General features: G+C 54.0%; 1 protein-coding gene across 1 annotated transcript in view; it reads left to right on the top strand.

The window, feature by feature from the left end:
• The window catches only part of LOC138821996 (uncharacterized protein KIAA0930 homolog), a 31,956-nt gene that overhangs the window by 2,206 nt on the left and 11,729 nt on the right, over nt 1-18,021 (top strand). The window contains exon 2 of the mRNA XM_070014497.1: nt 15,197-15,348. Coding sequence (XP_069870598.1) covers nt 15,197-15,348 — 152 coding nt within the window. The remainder of the gene's footprint in view (nt 1-15,196; nt 15,349-18,021) is intronic.

The raw sequence follows: 18,021 nt of genomic DNA, 5'->3' as shown, positions 1-18,021 counted from the left end.
CTCCTGAGTAGCTGGGATTGCAGATGCATCCATGCCACGTTTTTACATGGGAAATCTGATGTTCATATAGGGGCAAGGCTCACAGGGGCTTGTGCTGGAAGCCGGGATCCAGAACTGTCAGAGCACTTTGTTCCTGCTCGTGTAAGCAGCCTGTGGGTCAGGATTATGGTTTGTTCTGTCTTTCCTCCTTCAATTGTACTTTGTCATCCCCCACTGAATATCTGTAGCTTGTTTGATTTATGAATGAATGGATTTTTTTTTTTTTTTTGCCAGTCCTGGGGCTTGAACTCAGGGCCTGGGCACTATCCCTGAGCTTCTTTTGCTCAAGGCTAGCACTATACCACTTGAGCCATAGTGCCACTTCTGGGTTTTTCTGTTTATGTGGTACTGAGAAATCGAACCCAGGGCTTCATGCATGTTAGGCAAGCACTCTACCACTGAGCCACCTTCCCAGCCCCAAATGTTTTTGTTTTTTTAATGTTAGAGATTGAGCCCAGAGCCTCACCGTACCACAAAGAAACACCTCCAGGCCATTTTGAGTGAAGTTAGGTCTTCCTGATTTGGGTGGTGGTATTTAATTAAAGCTTAGATTGCTCAGAACCATGCTGGCTGGGTCTTTTCTGGGGTGATTCTCCTCTCTGAGGTTGTTTTGAAGGTGTCAGGGGTGCCTTTGGACATGTTTGAGTCAGTGTCTGTGAGCTGGGACACAGCTCTTGGCCTTCCCACACCAGCTCGCTGTGTGGCTCGTGATGAAAGGCACCTTGTGGATACAAACCTGACTTGCATTCTTTCCCCAGTGGTCTCTGCAGCAGCAGCATTTTTTGAGCATTTGCTCTGTGCCAGATGGGGCTGGCTTTGATCCCTGCTTTGTAGGAAGATAGTCTCTAAGGAGAGAAGCCAGGTGCACAGGTGACTGTTAGCCACCCCAAACAGGGCTTTGATGTTGCTGGCTGTGGTTCTGTGCCCACATGTGTGATGCAGGTGGCCAAGCCTGCTGTGTCTGGCAGCTTCTCTGGAGTGCTAGTGTCACCCCAGACACGCCACGTGGGATGGGACCCTGATTTTTTTTGGGGGGGGTAGTACTAGGGACTGAAATCAGGCCCTTGGTTTCAGATGCTCTACCATTTGAGTTATGCCCTCAGCCTGGTAGATGACTTTTTGCGGGAAGAGGTTCTAAAAGGGCCATTCTGTGCCGTGCTGCTGTGTCCGCCTTGGCTGTGTGCTGCCGGAGGTGTTCGCGCCTGGGCGTTTGTGGTGTAGGAAACCGTACAGAGGTTTGGAGGGGTACCATTGTTCCGCAAGGGTGGAAGGGGTGGATTCCGAATCTCACGTTGTTTGCTTCTGGGCTCTGCAGCCAACATGGCCTCTGGATTCCAGTAGTTTGCCGGCTCCGGGTGCGTGGCTGCCTGACAGAGGTGGCTCAGCACCCAGCCCGCCAGTCACCAGTGTCACCGAGTCACCAGTCACCGAGTCACCAGTCACCGAGTCACCAGTCACCGAGTCACCAGTGCTGCGCAGGGGAGGAGTTTGTGGGCCGCTTGGTCTTTGAGCAGGGGTGAGGATGGGCAGGACCTGCCTGGATGGAGGAGCAGAGGCAGGGCATGGAGGGGCTGTGGAGTGGAGGCTGGAGTGGCAGTATTTAGGGCTCTGGGTCATTGATTGACATTGCAGGTGCAGCTTTGGCTGCTTTTAGCACCCCAGCCACGGGCCAGCCGCCTATACCTACAGTGTTCCTGTAGCCCTGCTGCCATGTGGGGAGACTCCAGCACCGCCATTGACAGGGCAGAGGAACATGGCACTCCTAGGGCCACCACGCTGAGACACCTGAGATTCCAGGCCTGTCAGAGGCAGGAGGGGGGCTGTCTGCCAGTGACCCTTGCCTCCCATGTTCCCCCCCCCCAATCCCCACCATGTCAGGCCCACCCTTTGGGTTGGGATGAACGCTGAGTGCCCATGGCTAGCTCTGTGGATTTACTGGGCAGGGGATTCAGTGCAAGTTGTGTCTGTAAAGGAAGGCTGCGGGGCCTGGCCGATGCTGCGGCCTTCAGACCTCTGTGTCTTGTCTGTAGAGAAGACGCAGCCTCTCTGGGGCTGTGGGGATTGCACTGAGAAGGGAAGGGTTGTGAATGAGCCACGGCAGGCATCGCTCAGCACAAGCTCTGGCAGAGGTGGCGTAGCCCTGGCTGCTGCTCTTACAGCTGTCCCAGTGTTTACACACTCAGTTACAGCTGTGTGTGCGGGCTGAAGTTCAGAGGGCCATTCTGAGCTGTTCCATGTGGCTTTGTGGTCCTTGGGGACATTCTCTCAGGGTTCCTTGGGTCACTGGCCACTGTGACTCCTGTTTCCCCCACCCCACCGCAGTCAGGGCTGTTGGGAGCCAGCATGGAGAAGAGGAAGTGGGGCCATTTGGAGTGGTAGCTGGGCTGCTTTCAGTTCCTGAGTCTGCTTTGAGGTAGTGAGTTCTGGCCTCCTCCAGTCCTGGGGTCCAGAGCCCTGTGCCTTACAGGGGCATCTGGGGACTCTGGAAAGAAGCAGGGGTCCTAGTTGAAGGGCTGTCTCTGCAGTCAGTTGTCTTGGCACTACGGAGCTAGTGATGAGCATGTACTGCCCAGCTGTGGCTTTGTGTGAGTCATTTCCCCCTCCAGCTTTTAGCCTGCCCAGGGGCTGCCTGTGACTGCCCAGCCCGTCAGGCTCATGAGTGTCAGCCATGCCACGAGACCACTGAGAAAACCCAACCAGAACACTTGCTTATTTGTTTACTTACTGTTACTCTTAAGTCGTCGTACAAAGAGGTTGCAATTCCATAAGTCAGGTTATGAGTACAGCGCACCTTAGTCACGATCACCCCGACCTTCATCTCCCCATTTCCCCTTCTCAGCCCACCCTCAAGTCACAGAGTTCATTTCCCACGTAATATACAGTGAATATAATGGCTACACTTGCTCACCCTTCCTCTCTCCATTCCTGTGCCACCCCTTTTTCCTCCCCCCAAAACATGTTTCCACATCTTGGTATTCATTTTGATAAACAGCACTTTCGAGGAGTTATACTTTTGGATTCTTCCCCTAAGCATATCTTCCTTTAGTCATTTTGTTTGTGAGAACACTTGTTTTCTTTTTTTTTAAGTCCTCAATATCTGAAGCAGATTTTTTTTTTTCCAATTAAAAAAGCTAATAAGCCAGGTGCCTGTAATCCTAGCTACTCAGGAGGCTGAGATCTGAGGATCATGGTTCAAAGCCAGCCCAGGCAGGAAAGTCCATGAGACTCTTATCTCCAATAAACCACCAGAAAACCGGAAGTGGCACTGTGGCTCAAGTGGTAGAGTGCTGGGAAGGGAAAGTGGAAGAAAAATGAGGGAGGGGGTAACAAAACCCACAAGAAATGTATTTACTACCTTATGTATGTAACTGTAACCTCTCTGTATATCACCTTGACAATAAAATTAAATTTAAAAAAGAAATGACATACAATAAAAAAACAAAACCAAATAAGTCTTAAAAAAAATGAGCAAAAAGAGCTAGTGACAGTGTCCAGGTCCTGAGTTCAAGCCCCTGACCAACAAAAATATAGATAAAAAAGCTAATAGACTGAGTTCTAATGGGGCTCACTCTGGAATCCTAACTACTTAGGAGGTAGAGATCAGGAGGATCAAGGTTAGAGGCCAATCCACACAAAAACGCTGTCTCAACAGATGAGGCAGTGGCAGGAATCTTAAATAGGAGGATCATGGTTGGGCAAAAAGTGAGACCCGCACTGGCGCCGGTGGCTCACACCTGTCATCGTAGCTACTCAGGAGGCTGAGATCTGAGGATCGCGCTTCAAAACCAGCCTGAGGAGGAAAATATGTGACAATCTTATCTCCAATTGATCAGTGAAAAACAGTACCTGGAGCTCTAGCTCCAGTGGCAGGGTATTAGCTTTGAGTGAAAAAACCAAGGGACAGTGCGCTATGCCCTGAGTTCAAGCTCGGTATTCACACACACACACACACACACGCACACACACGCACACACACACACACACACACGCACACACACACACACACACACGCACACACACACACACACACGCACACACACACACACACACACACGCACACACACACACACACACACACCAGTGCCCGTGCACCCACCTGCCCTCCCTCCTGTACCTGCTTGTCCACAAACAGCTAGCACTGCTGCCACTCCCAGCTGCTCCTGGCCACCCCTCCCACCTGTCTGAGTAAGCGGGCAGCTTTGTCTCTTACAACCATGTCTCATGTAAATAAGCCTTGTCTCATTTAATTCTCAAAACTCTCCGGGAAGTAGGAACTGATCCCAGATTTTACAGAGAAATAAAACAGACTGGACTCTTGGGGAGTTGTGTGGGTTTGCCATCCTCTTTTTTGTCGTTTCAGAAGTGGGTGCGTCAGCTTCGTTGGGGCTGTGGTGCCTGCTTTTCCCCAGGGGCTGTCAGCTGCCCTGGTGCGATGGAGATGGAGAAGCTCGTGCTCCCAGCGGCTGGGCCGCCAGGGCTGTTTTACGCCACTCTTCAGGCATGTTCTGACACAAAGTGATCTCTCCAAACCTCCCCATGTGCTTGCCCCTGGGCCTGTGTCTCTCCCTCCCCCCCAAGCTGGAGTGTCTGTCCCCCCATTCCTACCAACTTTTTGCTAAGCACATGGCTGGGGGACAGGAGGGGAAGAGGACATGTTGTGAGCTGGGACCTGGCTTAGTACATGCTTGACAGTGTTCTTCCACTGAGCTACATCCTAAGCCTCACCGGGAACCTTAGAAGCAGTATGTCCACTCATTCCTACCACCTGGGCATCAGACCCTCATGGGCCATTCTTCATCCATAGTCTTGACATGTCCCTGTGTATTGGGGGCAATTTGCAGTTGGGGGCCACAGGTCACCAGCTGCTAGGGCTCAGGAGGGGCAGGAAGCTGGTAGCGCCACCTCTAGTGCCACTTTCCTTACTGTCGTGAGAGCTCGGGCCTCCCTTTTGCTGCTCATTTTTGGACCCACCTAAGTCCTCTTGCTAGCTCCCAGCCTTACCATTCCTGGGGACTGCAGACACTGAGTCTTGATTTCTGAGGGTTGGGGGTTACCCAGTTGGTGAGGGGCCCTTTGTATAGTCCAGGCCTGGAGAGGAAAGATGTCATCCCATTTTGGGGGAGAAATAAAACTAAATGGACTCTCAGGGAGTTCTAAACATCTTTTACCTGACAGTAAGATCCACATCTGCTGGGCGCCAGTGGCTCACACTTGTCATCCCTAGCTACTCAGGAGACTAAGATCTGAGAATTGCAGTTCAAAGCCAGCCTGGGCAGGAAAGGCTATGAGACTCATTTCCAATAAACAGAAAAAAAGGAAGTGGTGCTGTGACTCAAGTGGTAGAGCGCTAGCTTTGAGCTGAAGAGCGCAGGGACAGGCCCAGAGTTCAAGACCCATGACTAGCAACAACAGCAACAAAAGCACCCACGCCTCCCACTTAAGGTTCTTTTTTTTTTTGCTGCCCTTAAAGACCATTGTGCACTTGCAGAATGTGGGTGGGTGAGGAGGGGCCATTTGCATTCTCTGCTCTGTGGTGGAGGTTTTGTTTTTCAGGGCTGAGGCCTGTGCATTTGGACATGTTTTCGGAGAAGGGGAGGAAAGCAGAATACAAAATATTTTTTTTGTATTGTTTTTGGATTATCTATATAAGGAGAGAAAAGGCTCAGCTCTCTGGGGACAGCCCGGTCCTCAGGCTCCAAGTCCTCCTGACTGGGCCTCCGGCGTGCTGGGATTCCAGTAGTGCACAGCTCGACCACCCGCGCTTACTAAGTGCTCTCTCCTCCACACTCATTGGTCTGCAGAGTGCGGGGCATCTCCACTTTGGAGGTTGGGGTGGAGACTCAGTGACAGGAGGCCAGGAGCAAATGTCTTCTAGTTCTTTCCAGAGCAGTGCTCCCTAGGCACCTTTGCAGCAACCACGCACACCTTTTGTGCCTGCCTAGTCATGTCCCACCTGTGCCAAGTGTGTGTTGTTACACAGTGCAGCCACTGTTGCCTGTTGATACAGGTCCTGTAACCAGAGCTGAGCCGAGCCGGGCCTGCCGCTCAGAGCTCGGCGCTCCTAGGGGGCGCAGGTCTGGGGGGGCGGGAGTGGTCAGACATGCGGGTGGCTTCCTTCCAGGGCCCTTGTATGTGTCCTGTGCACACCACCATGAAACCTGCCCAGAGCGCCCTGGGCCTGCAGAACCCACCACAGGATCACTGCTGAGGTCCTGGTCACAAAACATCACTCTGCCATCCCTGCTGACACACCTTTAGTGACCTCTTGATGCCTCTAGGCAGCCCCAGATCCCTGGCGGCCTGAGTTGTGGTAATGTGATTTTGGAGCCTCCCTCTGCCTCTTCACCCTGCAGTTCCTCGGCCTGGTATGGCTGCCAGGACAGTTCAGAGGACTGCCCTGGAGCTTTTCCTGCTGTCTGACCTTTGTTCCCCAGGGCACCCATGTGATTCCCTAGAGCTCCTCCCCCTCCTCCCCCTCCCCCCCATCCTGGGCCGAGTTTGAATGAGTTTAGTGTTCTTTGTGCCAGCCCAGCCAGCCCAGCGGGGAAGGTACCTGAGCCCAGTCCCCCGGGAGTGACCTGGGGAGGTGTTTGTGGGACACGGAGGGTGCTGGGCTTTGGAGACAGGCCTGGGAATGGGCCGTGTGAGGTCTTGGGGAAGAGGGGCCTTTGGTGGGGCCTTCCTACAGAGAGCCCTTGCTTGAGCAGGGCCGGAGCAGGAAGAGAACAGAGAAAGGCCTGAAATTCCTTTTCTGTGCTGCTGCAAAGAAGTCACTGCAGCTCTCTGGGCAGAATGAGCAGGTCACTGCTGTCTGGTCCAGCAGAGGTTGAGGGGCAGATCTAGCCTCAGGTCCTCTGTCCCTGGGAACCTGTGGAGAAGGTTCTTTCCTCGTGGCTCTTGGTATTCTTTTCACATAGGAAGATGGCTGGCCTGTGGGTGACTGCACCCCTGTGAAGAGCCCTGTTATCTCAGGCTGACTGCCCAGGGCCCACAGCTGTGCAGTGCCTGCGACCAGGGACACCAGCCAGGCGGGACAAGCAGAGGGAGGAGGCTCAATCCACACAGCCCCACCTCACCAGGCTGCCCATCATCCCACAGGGCACCTTGGGCATTCCTGCTTGGATGAGCACTTGAGGGCCCCACCTGCTGAGAGGCTCCTGCATTCCAGAGTCCCTCTGGCTGCGCTTCTGGGAGTCCTCCCTGCAGCATTCCTGGTGGGGTGAGTCAGCTGGGGCCAGAGCTGCTGCAGCTGCCGCCCTCCTCCTCTTCCTCCTCCTCCTCCTCCTCCTCCTCCTCCTCCTCCTCCTCCTCCTCCTCCTCCCCCCCCTTCCTCCCCCTCCGCCTCCCCTTATTCTTCCTCCTCCCCCTCCCCTTCCCCTCTTCTTCCCTTTCCTCCTCCCCTCCTCCTCCCCTCTTCCCCCTTGTACTCCTCTCCCCTTCCTCCCCACAGCCTTGCAGCTGAGTGAGGTCACTGAGGGCTGCAGCATTGAGGCTTTGCTCTAGGAGGTCTCTCATCGTTGCTCAGGTTGCTGTCTCCTTCCCTGAGTGGAACGGCCCTGCCTTGTGCCCTGCATCTCATCTGTGCAGCTGGGATGGCCTGTGGAGCCAGGAGGCTCAGAGGGTCTAAGGTTCTTGTTTGCAGTCCCACAGTAGCAGTGGGCTTGGGAATGAATTCTCCAGGACTTGCACACTCAAATGCCCCGTTTCTCTGGGCTAATACATGAGGAAGAATGTACTCCAGCTTTCTTTGCCTTTGGGGGGTCTTCCAGGCAGATGGTGCCCGAATCTTGTTTTGTGCGGCTTTGTGTGTGCGTGGAAAGGCTCACATGGGATGAGCCCTGGGGCCCACCGGGAGCTAGCATTGCGCGCTGCAGGGACAAGACATAGGCTCATTGTCACGGGTCAGCCTGGCATTGTGCCTGGCTCCTAGCCTAGAGCCCGGCGCTGGGAGGGCTGGGGAGAGGTGGGGAGAAATAGGTGATTGGATACGCTCATGAGCCTGGTTCCTGGCCTTGGCATGGGTTCATGGCTGGAGAGGAGGGTGGATTCTGGGGTTCTGCGACTTGTATGGGGCAGGAGAGTGGAGGCTGGTGTGGGGCGGTGGGGTGGGCACTGGCGTGGCTAGCTCATGACTCCTGGCGGGGACGGTGGAGGCTGCAGAGTGAGTCAGAACAAGCAGCAGCCCCTCCAACCGTGGAGGCCATTTTCTGGGAAAAGCAGGGAGTGGGGAATCAGGAATTCTGAGGAACTCATGCAGGGGAACTTGAACCTCGAGCTACTGCTTCAGCTTGAAAGCCCGGCTTGGGGAGGCGGCTGTAGTTTGGAGACGGCCTGGGGGCTGCGGTACCTGTCCTGAGTTGTGGGCACTGTGACCCAGTGGCCGCCCAGGTGGAAGCTGTCGCTCCCTGACACAACCTCTGTGCCTGGCACAGAGCAGGCCAGGAAACGGGAATCCTAGTGCCAATCAAGAACGGGGCAACATAGATTCAGGGCCTCCATTTCCCTGACTTCCAGTGGGCTAATAGGGAGATGACCGGGCCCTGAGGGGTCCACCCGAAAGCCACAGTGGAGCTTCTGAGCGTGCAGTCCTGTGCTCGCTCCTGTGCTCACCTGTTCTACGTTCACGGGCTGCGGGATCAGGACTGCCTGTCCACGGACAAGACCCTTGTAGACGGGCAGGGAGGCGCCGCTGTGACCTGAGACAGTTTCCTCACCAGGAAAATGAAGACCAAAGAAGGCAAAGTGGCTTTGACTGTGCGCACATCCCCGGGAGGGCGCAGATAGCACCTGCTGCACCCCAAAAGGGCTCAGGCAGGCGGTGGGGCAGGAGCCAGTTTGGGGAGAGGCGGTGGGCAAAGGTGGAGCAGATGAGGGGGCTACTAAGGAGTATTTCATCAGGGGAGAGCAAACAAGGCCAGTGCAGCATGGAGGACCATAGGGAAGACACGGGAGCTCTCTGGAGAGCCTGGCTCATGTGGCAAAGGAGCCTGGACTTTGGCCTCATCTGTCCTCCAAACCCCATGCCCCTCTTGGCTTGCCAAGCCCTCGAGATCGTTCACATGGGGACCCAACTGACCAGTCCTGCTTTCCCCCAGGGGCTCTTCAGGGCAGCCTGGGCCGCTCCTTTGTCTGCTGTGCCCGAGGCCTGGAGTAGTGAAAGGCCTATTCAGACAGCCCTGGCCCCGTGTGGGGAAGCTTCCAAAGGACCAAAGAGGCCAGCAGAGCCAGCCTGCCTTTGGGAGGAGGTAGTCAGAGCTGAGCAGAGCCTGCTGCTGACCAGGTGTCCTCTCAGGAGGCCCTGGTGCAGGCGTCCCTGAGAAGGGCACGGGCTGGGCAGTGCCGCCGCAGGACTACAGCAGAGACCGAGCCGTGTGAGGAGACACACAAGCCCTGGGCCAGGTGGGACACCTCTGGGCCGAGTCTTCTGGCTCTGTCCCACTCGAGTCTTGCTTCTCTTAGCCTCCCCCTCCTTGCCATCTTCACTTGTAGTCTCCACTGAGCCCCAGTGAAAGTCCCTTCATCAGCAGCTGGGTGGGGCCCACAGCCTGCCCTCTGAGCCTCTATGTTACTGATGAATGAGCCCTGCCTCCCTGAAGCTCTGGCTGGCTTTGAATGGCAATCCTTAGATCTCAGCTTCCTGAACAGCTAGGATTACAGGTGTGAGCCACCGGCTCCCAGCTTCCCTGAAGCTCTGGGAAGGCCCAAACCAAGATGGGTTCTGCTCAGCCTTCTGGCCAGCACTAAGCAGGCTCCCGGCATGGTCCAGCCCTGGCCAGCACATCCCTGCAGCTGCTCCCTGACACAGTCTCCATCCATACAACAAGCCTGCCGGTGCTCTGTGAGAGGCAGAGAAAGTGGAGGAAGTTTAATGTGGTGCTTGGGACATGAGAAGCCTTTTGTGTTAACTCCATTGCTCTTGATACAGCCACTGTGGACATTTGGGGTACCTCCTTTCAGTCTTTATTCCCAGGCATTAAAAAAAAAACAAACAAAAACCCACCAATAATCTGTCTTGTGTTTATCCATGTACAATTTTTTTTGGGGGGGGGGTCTGGTCGTGAGGCCTGAATTCTGGGCCTAGGCGCCATTCCCTCAGCTCTTCAGCTCAAGGCTAGCTCTACCACTTGAGCCACAGCGCCACTTCCGGCTTTTTTTTCCTTTTTGCTTATGTGGTGCTGAGGAATCGAACCCAGGGCCTCAGGCATGCAAGGCAAGTGCTCTACCACTGAGCCACCTTCCCAGCCCCCATGTACAATTTTGAATAAGGCTCTCTCCCCAGTCCTGATCAGTGCATTTTTAACTGCATTGTTGTTAAAAATATTTTGTTTTTTTTCTGAATAAGTAAACATGGTGCTCAGGGTACAAAATTCAGTAGCTATGAGAAGACTGATAATAGAAAACCTGAGATCCTTCTCTTCCCTTCTCTGTCTCCGAAGATAACACTAGCAATGAGCAAATGATACTAACACTGAATTAAAACTCTCAGCCTCGGGAGGCAGCTGACAAATGAGTATCATTCCCCACTCAGGAGATAGGCGTCTGCGTGGCATGGTCAGCCCTGCTGAGCTGGAGGGACCCCAACAGTCCAGCCCCTCCAGCACTTCTCTCAGCCTTCCGGGTCTGCTTTGCACATCCCACGCATATCCGTCTGTCTGTGCGTCTGTCTCTAATCACCCAGGTGGCCTTAAACTCCCAGCATAGGGACTTCCAAGGCATGCACTGCCATGCCCACTGGCTTTGGGGGTTTGTTTTCTTATGATTTTTCTTTACCATTACAACTTTTGAGTTGGCATCTGGAGGGGCACAGCTTAATGGAAGAACACTTACTAGTTCATGCATGGTCCTGGACTCTCCATAACAACTGTAGGAGGAGCTATTCTGATTTTGTGATGAGGAAACCAAAGGGCCAAGAGCCTTCATCTTACTTACCCAAGAGTCCAGAATGTGGGTCAGGTCTGCTCTTAGACTCTGGTCCGAGGGACCAGATGATAGAGAATGTGACCAGCCTTGTCATCTAGTGCCTTGTTCCTTTCCAGTATGTGTCTGAGGAATCCCGTCTGTGGAAAGCCTTTCACATTATGAGTGCCCATCCCTCCACACAAAGCATGTTACCCACAAGCCCTGAGGACCCTTCAGGACCCAGGTGGCCACTGTGAACCACCCCTGGGCTACCAAGAAGGGCAAAGCCATTCCTGGGGGCTCGGAAGGAAAGAGGGGGCACTCACCAGGTGACCTCAGATCCCCTCCATTTCCTCATTAAAAATCAGCTGTAAGAATCCTAGCTGTTAGCTACATCGGTGGCTCATGCCTGTAATCCTAGCTACTCAGGAGGCTGAGATCTGAGGATCAAGGTTCAAAGCCAGTCCCGGCAGGAAACGGCAGGAAACTCCGTGAGACTCTTATCTCCAATAAACCACTCAGAAAACTGAAAGTGGCGCTGTGGCTCAAGTGGTAGAGCCTTGAGCTGAAGAGCTGAGGGACAGTGCCCAGACCCAGAGAACAAGCCCCACCACCGACAAAAAACAAACAAAAAATATCCTGGCCGTGCTTGTGCATGCCTGATGGACCTTGGGATGAACATGGCTGTTTGAGGAGCTAGGTTCAAGTCTCAGCTCCTGTGGCTACCACGAAGCCATGAGTCCCAAGGCTTGGTTGCCTTACACTGAGACCATTTCACACTCCGCCTAGACCATCCTCGCTGAGGATTTAAAAAAGAAAAGGGTAAGTTGGGTGCTGGTGGCTCACGCCTGTAATTCTAGCTACTCAGGAGGCTGAGATCTGAGGATTGCAGGTCTAAGCCAAACCAGGTAGAAAACTCCACGCGACTTTTTTTTTTTGGGTCATGGGGCTTGACCTCTGGGCCTGGTCGCTGTCCCTGCACTCTTCAGCTCAAGGCGAGCACTCTACCGCTTAAGCCAATGTGTCACTTCTGGTTTTCTAGTGGTTTTTATTGGAGATAAGAGGCTCACGGACTTTCCTGCCAGGGCTGGCTTTGAACTGCGATCGTCAGATCTCAGCCTCCTAAGTAGCTAGGATGACAGGCGTGAGCCACCGGCGCCCGGCCCACGAGATTCTTATCTCCAATAAACTACTCAAAAAAGCCAGAAGTGGCACTGTGGCTCAAATGGTAGATAGAGCACTCACCTTGAGTGAAGACAGCTCAGTGACAGCGCCTCGGCCCAGAGTTCAAGCCCCAGGACCAGAAGAAAAAAAAAAAGTAAAGGCTTTAAATCCTGTGGGGCACCGGAGCTGTCATCCAGCCAAGTGCTACTGAGCACTTGGCACTTCAGCTCATTGGCCACTGAGAGCTTCTGTCCTGGTTGCTGAGCTCTCATTATTCATGGACACCTGTTGTAGACTCACCCTTCTGCCTTGCACAGCACTTTTCTGGTTAATGATGACCATTTTCAGCTACTTCTCACCTCAAGGTGACGCTTAGTCCTCGGCCTGTAACTGCTTCCTTTCTGTGGTCTGTTAGTGCTACATGGGTACTAGTGTTCGTGTGGACACATGCTTATTCTCTTAGGTTAGTAGTTGGGAGTCACTGGCAAGTACATGTTTCTCTTCCTAAGAATCTGACGTTTCTTAGACTGTAAATTTTTGCAGTTTGTATTTGCCAGTCCTGGGGCTTGAACATGGGGCCTGCACACTGTCCTTGTTCTTTTGTGCTCAGGATAATACTTTACAGCATTAGCTTTTGCTGGTTAATGGGAAATAAGAGTCCCACGGACTTTCCTCCTAGCCTGACGTATCTCAGCCTACTGAGTAGATGGGATTACAGGTGTGAACCGCAGGCACCTAGGTAAGTTGTATTTTTTTAAAAATCCGGTTCCAAGGTTTGACCTCAAGCCTTGGCATGGACCCTGAGCTTCTTTTGCTCAGTGCTAGCTAATGCTCCACCACTTGAGCCGCAGCTCCACTTCCGGCTTTTTCTGTGATCAATTGGAGATAAGCCTGGGCTGGTTTTGAACTGCCATCCTCAGATCTCAGCCTCTTCAGTAGCTAGGATTACAGGTGCGAGCCACCAGTGCCCAGCTAAGCTGTAATTTTGTTGGCCTGGCACTGTCCCTGAGCTCTTTCGCTGAAGGCTAGTCCTCCATCACTTTGAACCCCAGCTCCACTTCGAGTTTTCTGGGTTATTTGGAGATAAGAGTCTTATGGATTTTCCTACTCAGGCTGGCTTTGAAACATGATTCTCAGATCTTACCCTCCTAAGTAGGTAGGATTATAGGCATGAGCCACCAGCACCTGGCTAAACTGTAATTTTTAAAGAACAAATTTTCCCTCTTAACAATGAAAATTTGGTCCTACGGAAGAATTTTTGGTTACTAGTGGGATTAATATTTTCCCTCACTTTTGTTTTCCTTTTGGCACTTTGCCTGCTCTTGTTGCTGCTTGATGAAAATATGACCAGAGGGCCTCAGGAGCCCAACCTTGGATTTGCTCAGGGAACAGTGGTCAGTGCTTTTACAGTACTTCACAGATTGTAGGTATTTAAGAAGGGGCTCACCTCTGCTGCCCCGTGGAACCCGGGACTAGAGGGAGGATTCCTATTCCTGGGGCGTGGAGCTGTCCATGGTGCTATGTGGGGGAGGGGCTCAGCTTCAGCGGCTGCTCCAGTGGGAAGTCCACTGGGCTGGGGTTGGAGAAACCCACCTGGGAACAGAGCGAGTGCAGAGACTGGAAAGTTCTACTGGAGAGGTGGCTGGCTACCAGGACTTGTGACCGAGTGGTGCTTGCTGGGCAGCCTTGGAAAAGAAGGAAGAAGGGTTTATTTGTGATTTCTCAGGCCATGCAAGAGTCCAGTTACCTTATTTGTGAGTGTGTGTGTGTGTGTGCACATATGTGAGTGTGCACACGTGTGTGCGCGCTGGTCCTGGGGCTTGAATTTGGGACCTGAGCTTTTGTGCTGAAGGCTAGTGTTCTACTGCTTAAGCCACAGCTACATTTCCATATTTTTGGTGGTTAATTAGAGATAAAAAGTCTCATAGCCTCCCCTGTCCGGGCTGGCTTTGAACTACAATCCTCAGATCTCGGTCTTCTGAGTAGCTAGGCTGACAAGTGTGAGCCACTGGCACCTGGCCCCATTACCTCTCATGTCTTCACTCATTTAGTTATTGTGCTACAGGCAAAAGAACTAGGGAGGCTAGGATCCGGTGACTAATTCCCAGCAGGCCAAGCCCAGTGAAGAGCGTCCACACAGCAGCAGTGCGGAGGGCTCCCTAATGAGCCTTGTGGGTCTGGACCATCATGGCTCTGAAGGACTCTGGGCTTGGCTTCTCTTCCCCAGTCCTCACCACTGATTCCAGGAGGAGGGTAGGTTAGAGGAGCAGTGAGGACTCTGTGGTCTGACCTCAGAGCTTCCTGGTGCCCTTCCCTCCAGGATTCAGACTCCACTCCAGTCCTGGCTCCTGCTGTTTCTGGATGTGAAGGGCATCTGAGTATGTCTCCCTCTTCCTTCCTCCCTCTGCAGGGAACCCTGTGCCATTGAAGCATGCGCTCATGGGAAAAGGTCATATAATCTACCAACAGTACCAGTAGAAATACCGTAACAGAACAAGCAGGAACCAAGTGGGAATCCTTCTGGTGTGCTCTCAGAGCCATGGCATTCCAGATAAGGGTTATGGGTCTCTCCAACAGGTTCTTGTCTGCTCTTGAGGCCTGCTGGTGAAGGGTGGCGGTCCCTTTAAGTCAGATTCTCCCTGGGAATTGCCGCAGCCTTGGTGCGTGTGGGGGGAGGGGGAGTGGAAAGGGAGGATGTCTGCAGTGGTGGCGTCTGCCTGGAAGATCACCCCTGCACAGCCTTCGGCTCCCTGCCAGCCAGCTAGCCACATTTTCATTCTCAGCTGTTAGATCTTCCTTTTGCTCTGAAGCTGCTGATTCACTCACAGGCTGTAGTGGGCTGGGCTCAGCAGCCGGGCGGGGCCAGCTCCCATCTGCGGCTGGGTGGAGAAATTGGGTTTCCGGGTGGCAGCCCTGCACCTTTCTGGATGCCTCAAGGGTGCAAGTGGAATGCTAAGGGAGGAGGGCCAGGGCACCTCGAGCCCTGTGGGATATCTGATCAGAAGTGCTGCAGGGCGGGCAGGGCTTGGTCAAGGTGGCTGGCCGGGGCCAGGATGGCCTCGGTTGCTCAGGGTTCTCTGGCTCCCTTCTGCAGGGTGCTTCAAGGATGACCGCATCGTCTTCTGGACGTGGATGTTCTCCACCTACTTCATGGAGAAATGGGCTCCCCGGCAGGATGACATGCTTTTCTACGTGCGCCGGAAGCTAGCCTACACCGGCAACGAGAGCAGCATTGAAGGGAAGAAGGTGGGTGACCCCAACCCCAGCCCGAGTCTGCCCCAGCATCCTACAGGGTCTGCTCCTGCCCACACTCCTGTGCGTGTCTGTAGGCATCTACCATGCTGACGGAGCACTTGCCGTCTTCTAGGGACCAGGTGTAATCACACACGTTGCAGCGTCCCTGTAATCCTGACGAGCAGTGATTGTTCACACCAGTGTAGTTCTGAGAAAGGAGAGGCTTAGGATTCATCTCATGTGACCAGCCTCTCAGTAATGGATGATGGCATAGATGTTTTTGACCTGAGCCCAGGGCCTGGCTTGGATGTGGACAGGGTGAGCTGGTTTGATATGATGATGCCTTCTTCAGCCAGTGCTTACCATAGACCAGACAGTGCCAAATTCCCCACACTCCTTGGTGTAGACAGGTAAGGAAACAGATGAAGTGACTTACCGAAGGTGTTTGAGCCACTATATGGAAGTGTGAAGAAAGCAAACTGCATATGCTTCCTTCTCTGTTTTGGAAGCTCCGGCGGGTTCTAGAGTCTCTGTGGAACCATGGAGGCAGGTCTGGGACTGGCAGCCTGCCTCGCTTTAAGTCCAGTGCTCTGTGATTCCAGCCCCACGAGTTGTCAGCTGTGTCTCATGCCGTGAGCCTGGAGCCCAGTTCCTGGCATGATCCTGAACATGTGCAGAATGAATCTGTGGCAAGTAGACAGGCCAAGCCTCTGAGAAGGAGGGCCTAGCAGGAGAGCTCAAGTCACTGGCTAGAGAGAAGGAAGAGACGCAGGAGGGGAAGGTCAGTGGATAGCACTTGGGACCAGAAGGGTGTGGAGGCCTGGCAGAGCCACGTCTGTGGGCAGTACAGGAGGTGCCCATGGAAGGGGGGAGAGGCCTCTATCACTGGGGCCCTTGGGCAAGTGTGGGAAGTTGCCACAGAAAATGGAAGCTCAGAGATAGCTGTGAGTCTGCTGTGGGTCCCACAGCCCTCCTGGGAATTAGCTCTGCTCCCGGTGCTCTCGGGAGCCCAGTTCTTGGTCCCTCTGCCCCACCACTGTGCCCTCCCTGTTGGGTATGCCGTAGGGAGGTCAGCCCCTGCCCCCAGTTTGCTTTGTGACTGGGCCCCGATGTCTGGTCTGTGGGGGCAGGGACAGATCCTGAGGTGGAGGGGGAGCTCTCCCCTCACAGCCCGTATGCACCCCACAGATGACAGGCGGGGAGGAGAGAGGACTGGGCAGGTGAAAGATAGGAGCTGCTTGGGGAAGGAACAGCCCTGGGTCCAGACTGCAAGGGTCCCAACCTGGAGACTTGGGGGTGTTGGGGTCAGTAGGAGACCCCCAAGTCCCATGGGAGTGCTGAGTACCCGCCGTGAGCCACGTGCAAAGTCCAACCCAAGCACTGGGGACACAGAGGTGACGCAGGCCTGGGCCTGTCAGGACAGGCAGACGCTTGCTGATCCCTAGAGACGGCAGGGCTGTGATGATGGGGAGGCCAGGGGTCACACACATCACACGTGTCTGGGGGACCAGAGGGAGAGGGAAAGCAGCCATGGACTGGGGCTCCGCCAGGGGCGGGAGGCTGCTGATATGTGTGACGAGTGTGCCAGTGTAGTGCCTGCCAGTGCGGACCAGCAGGCTGGTGTATGGCAAAGGCCAGGGCCAAGCAGGGCCCTGCCCATGCTTGCTGACACCTTTCCCTGTTTGTCAGGCTGCAGTGTGGAGGGCGGCGTGCAGGGGACATCTGGAGGCATGAGCCAGAAGCACTCCCTGCCCAGAGCAGTCTCACAGGGCGGCAAGGTGCGGACCACCATGATCGCAGATTGTGCGCTGAGAGTCCTCAGCAGCAGTGCTGCCTGCTGGTACCCAGTTACCATGGCAACAGAGCTAGGCTTCCTGCCTAGCTGAGGAGGGTGATGGGCAGAGCCGAGGCCTGCAGTGTGGGTAGGCATAGGATGCTGGAATCCCCACACCTGGCTCCAGCATCCTGGGGACCCTGGCCCGGCTCCTCCCAGGGAAGGATGCCCTGGATTCTTGTGCTGTCATTTTTTTTTTTTTTGGTCGGTCGTGGGGCTTAAACTCTGGGCCTTGGCTCTGTCCCTCAGCTCTTCAGCTCAAGGCGAGCGCTCTACCACATGAGCTACAGCGCCACTTCCAGTTTTCTGGTGATTTATTGGAGATAGGAGTCTCATGGTCTCTCCTGCCCGGGCTGGCTTTGAACCACGATCCTCAGATCTCAGCCTCCTGAATAGCTAGGATTACAGGCGTGAGCCACCAGCGCCCGGCTGTGCTGTCATTTTTTAAAAAGACATTCCTTATTGGCAACAATTTCTTTCTTTCTTTTTTTTTTTTTTTTTTTTTTTTTGTCGGTTGTGGGGCCTGAACTCTGTGCCTGGGTGCTGTTCCTTAGCTCTTCAGCTCAAGGTTAGCACTCTACCACTTGACTACAGCGCCACTTTGGCTTTTTTCTGCTTATGTGGTGCTGAGGAATCGAACCCAGGGCCTCATGCCTGCGAGGCAAGCACTCTACCATTGAGCCACCTTCCCAGCCCAGCACTAGTTACTTTTATGAGGGGATTTCATTTTGACATGTCCCGATAGGCACACATTGCACCTTGGTCAGTTGTGTCTCCTCGCTGCTTTCTCAATGCACCTCTGGACAAAACTTCTCCCCATTCTCAGCAGCCTATTTTGCCTTTGGCCAGGA

Source organism: Dipodomys merriami, unplaced genomic scaffold, assembly GCF_024711535.1.
Source record: "Dipodomys merriami isolate MVZ:Mamm:240054 unplaced genomic scaffold, mDipMer1.0.p SCAF_970, whole genome shotgun sequence".
NCBI classification, from domain to species: domain Eukaryota; kingdom Metazoa; phylum Chordata; class Mammalia; order Rodentia; family Heteromyidae; genus Dipodomys; species Dipodomys merriami.
Note: the sequence above shows the minus strand (reverse complement) of the source record. Positions and strands in the feature narration are given on the sequence as shown.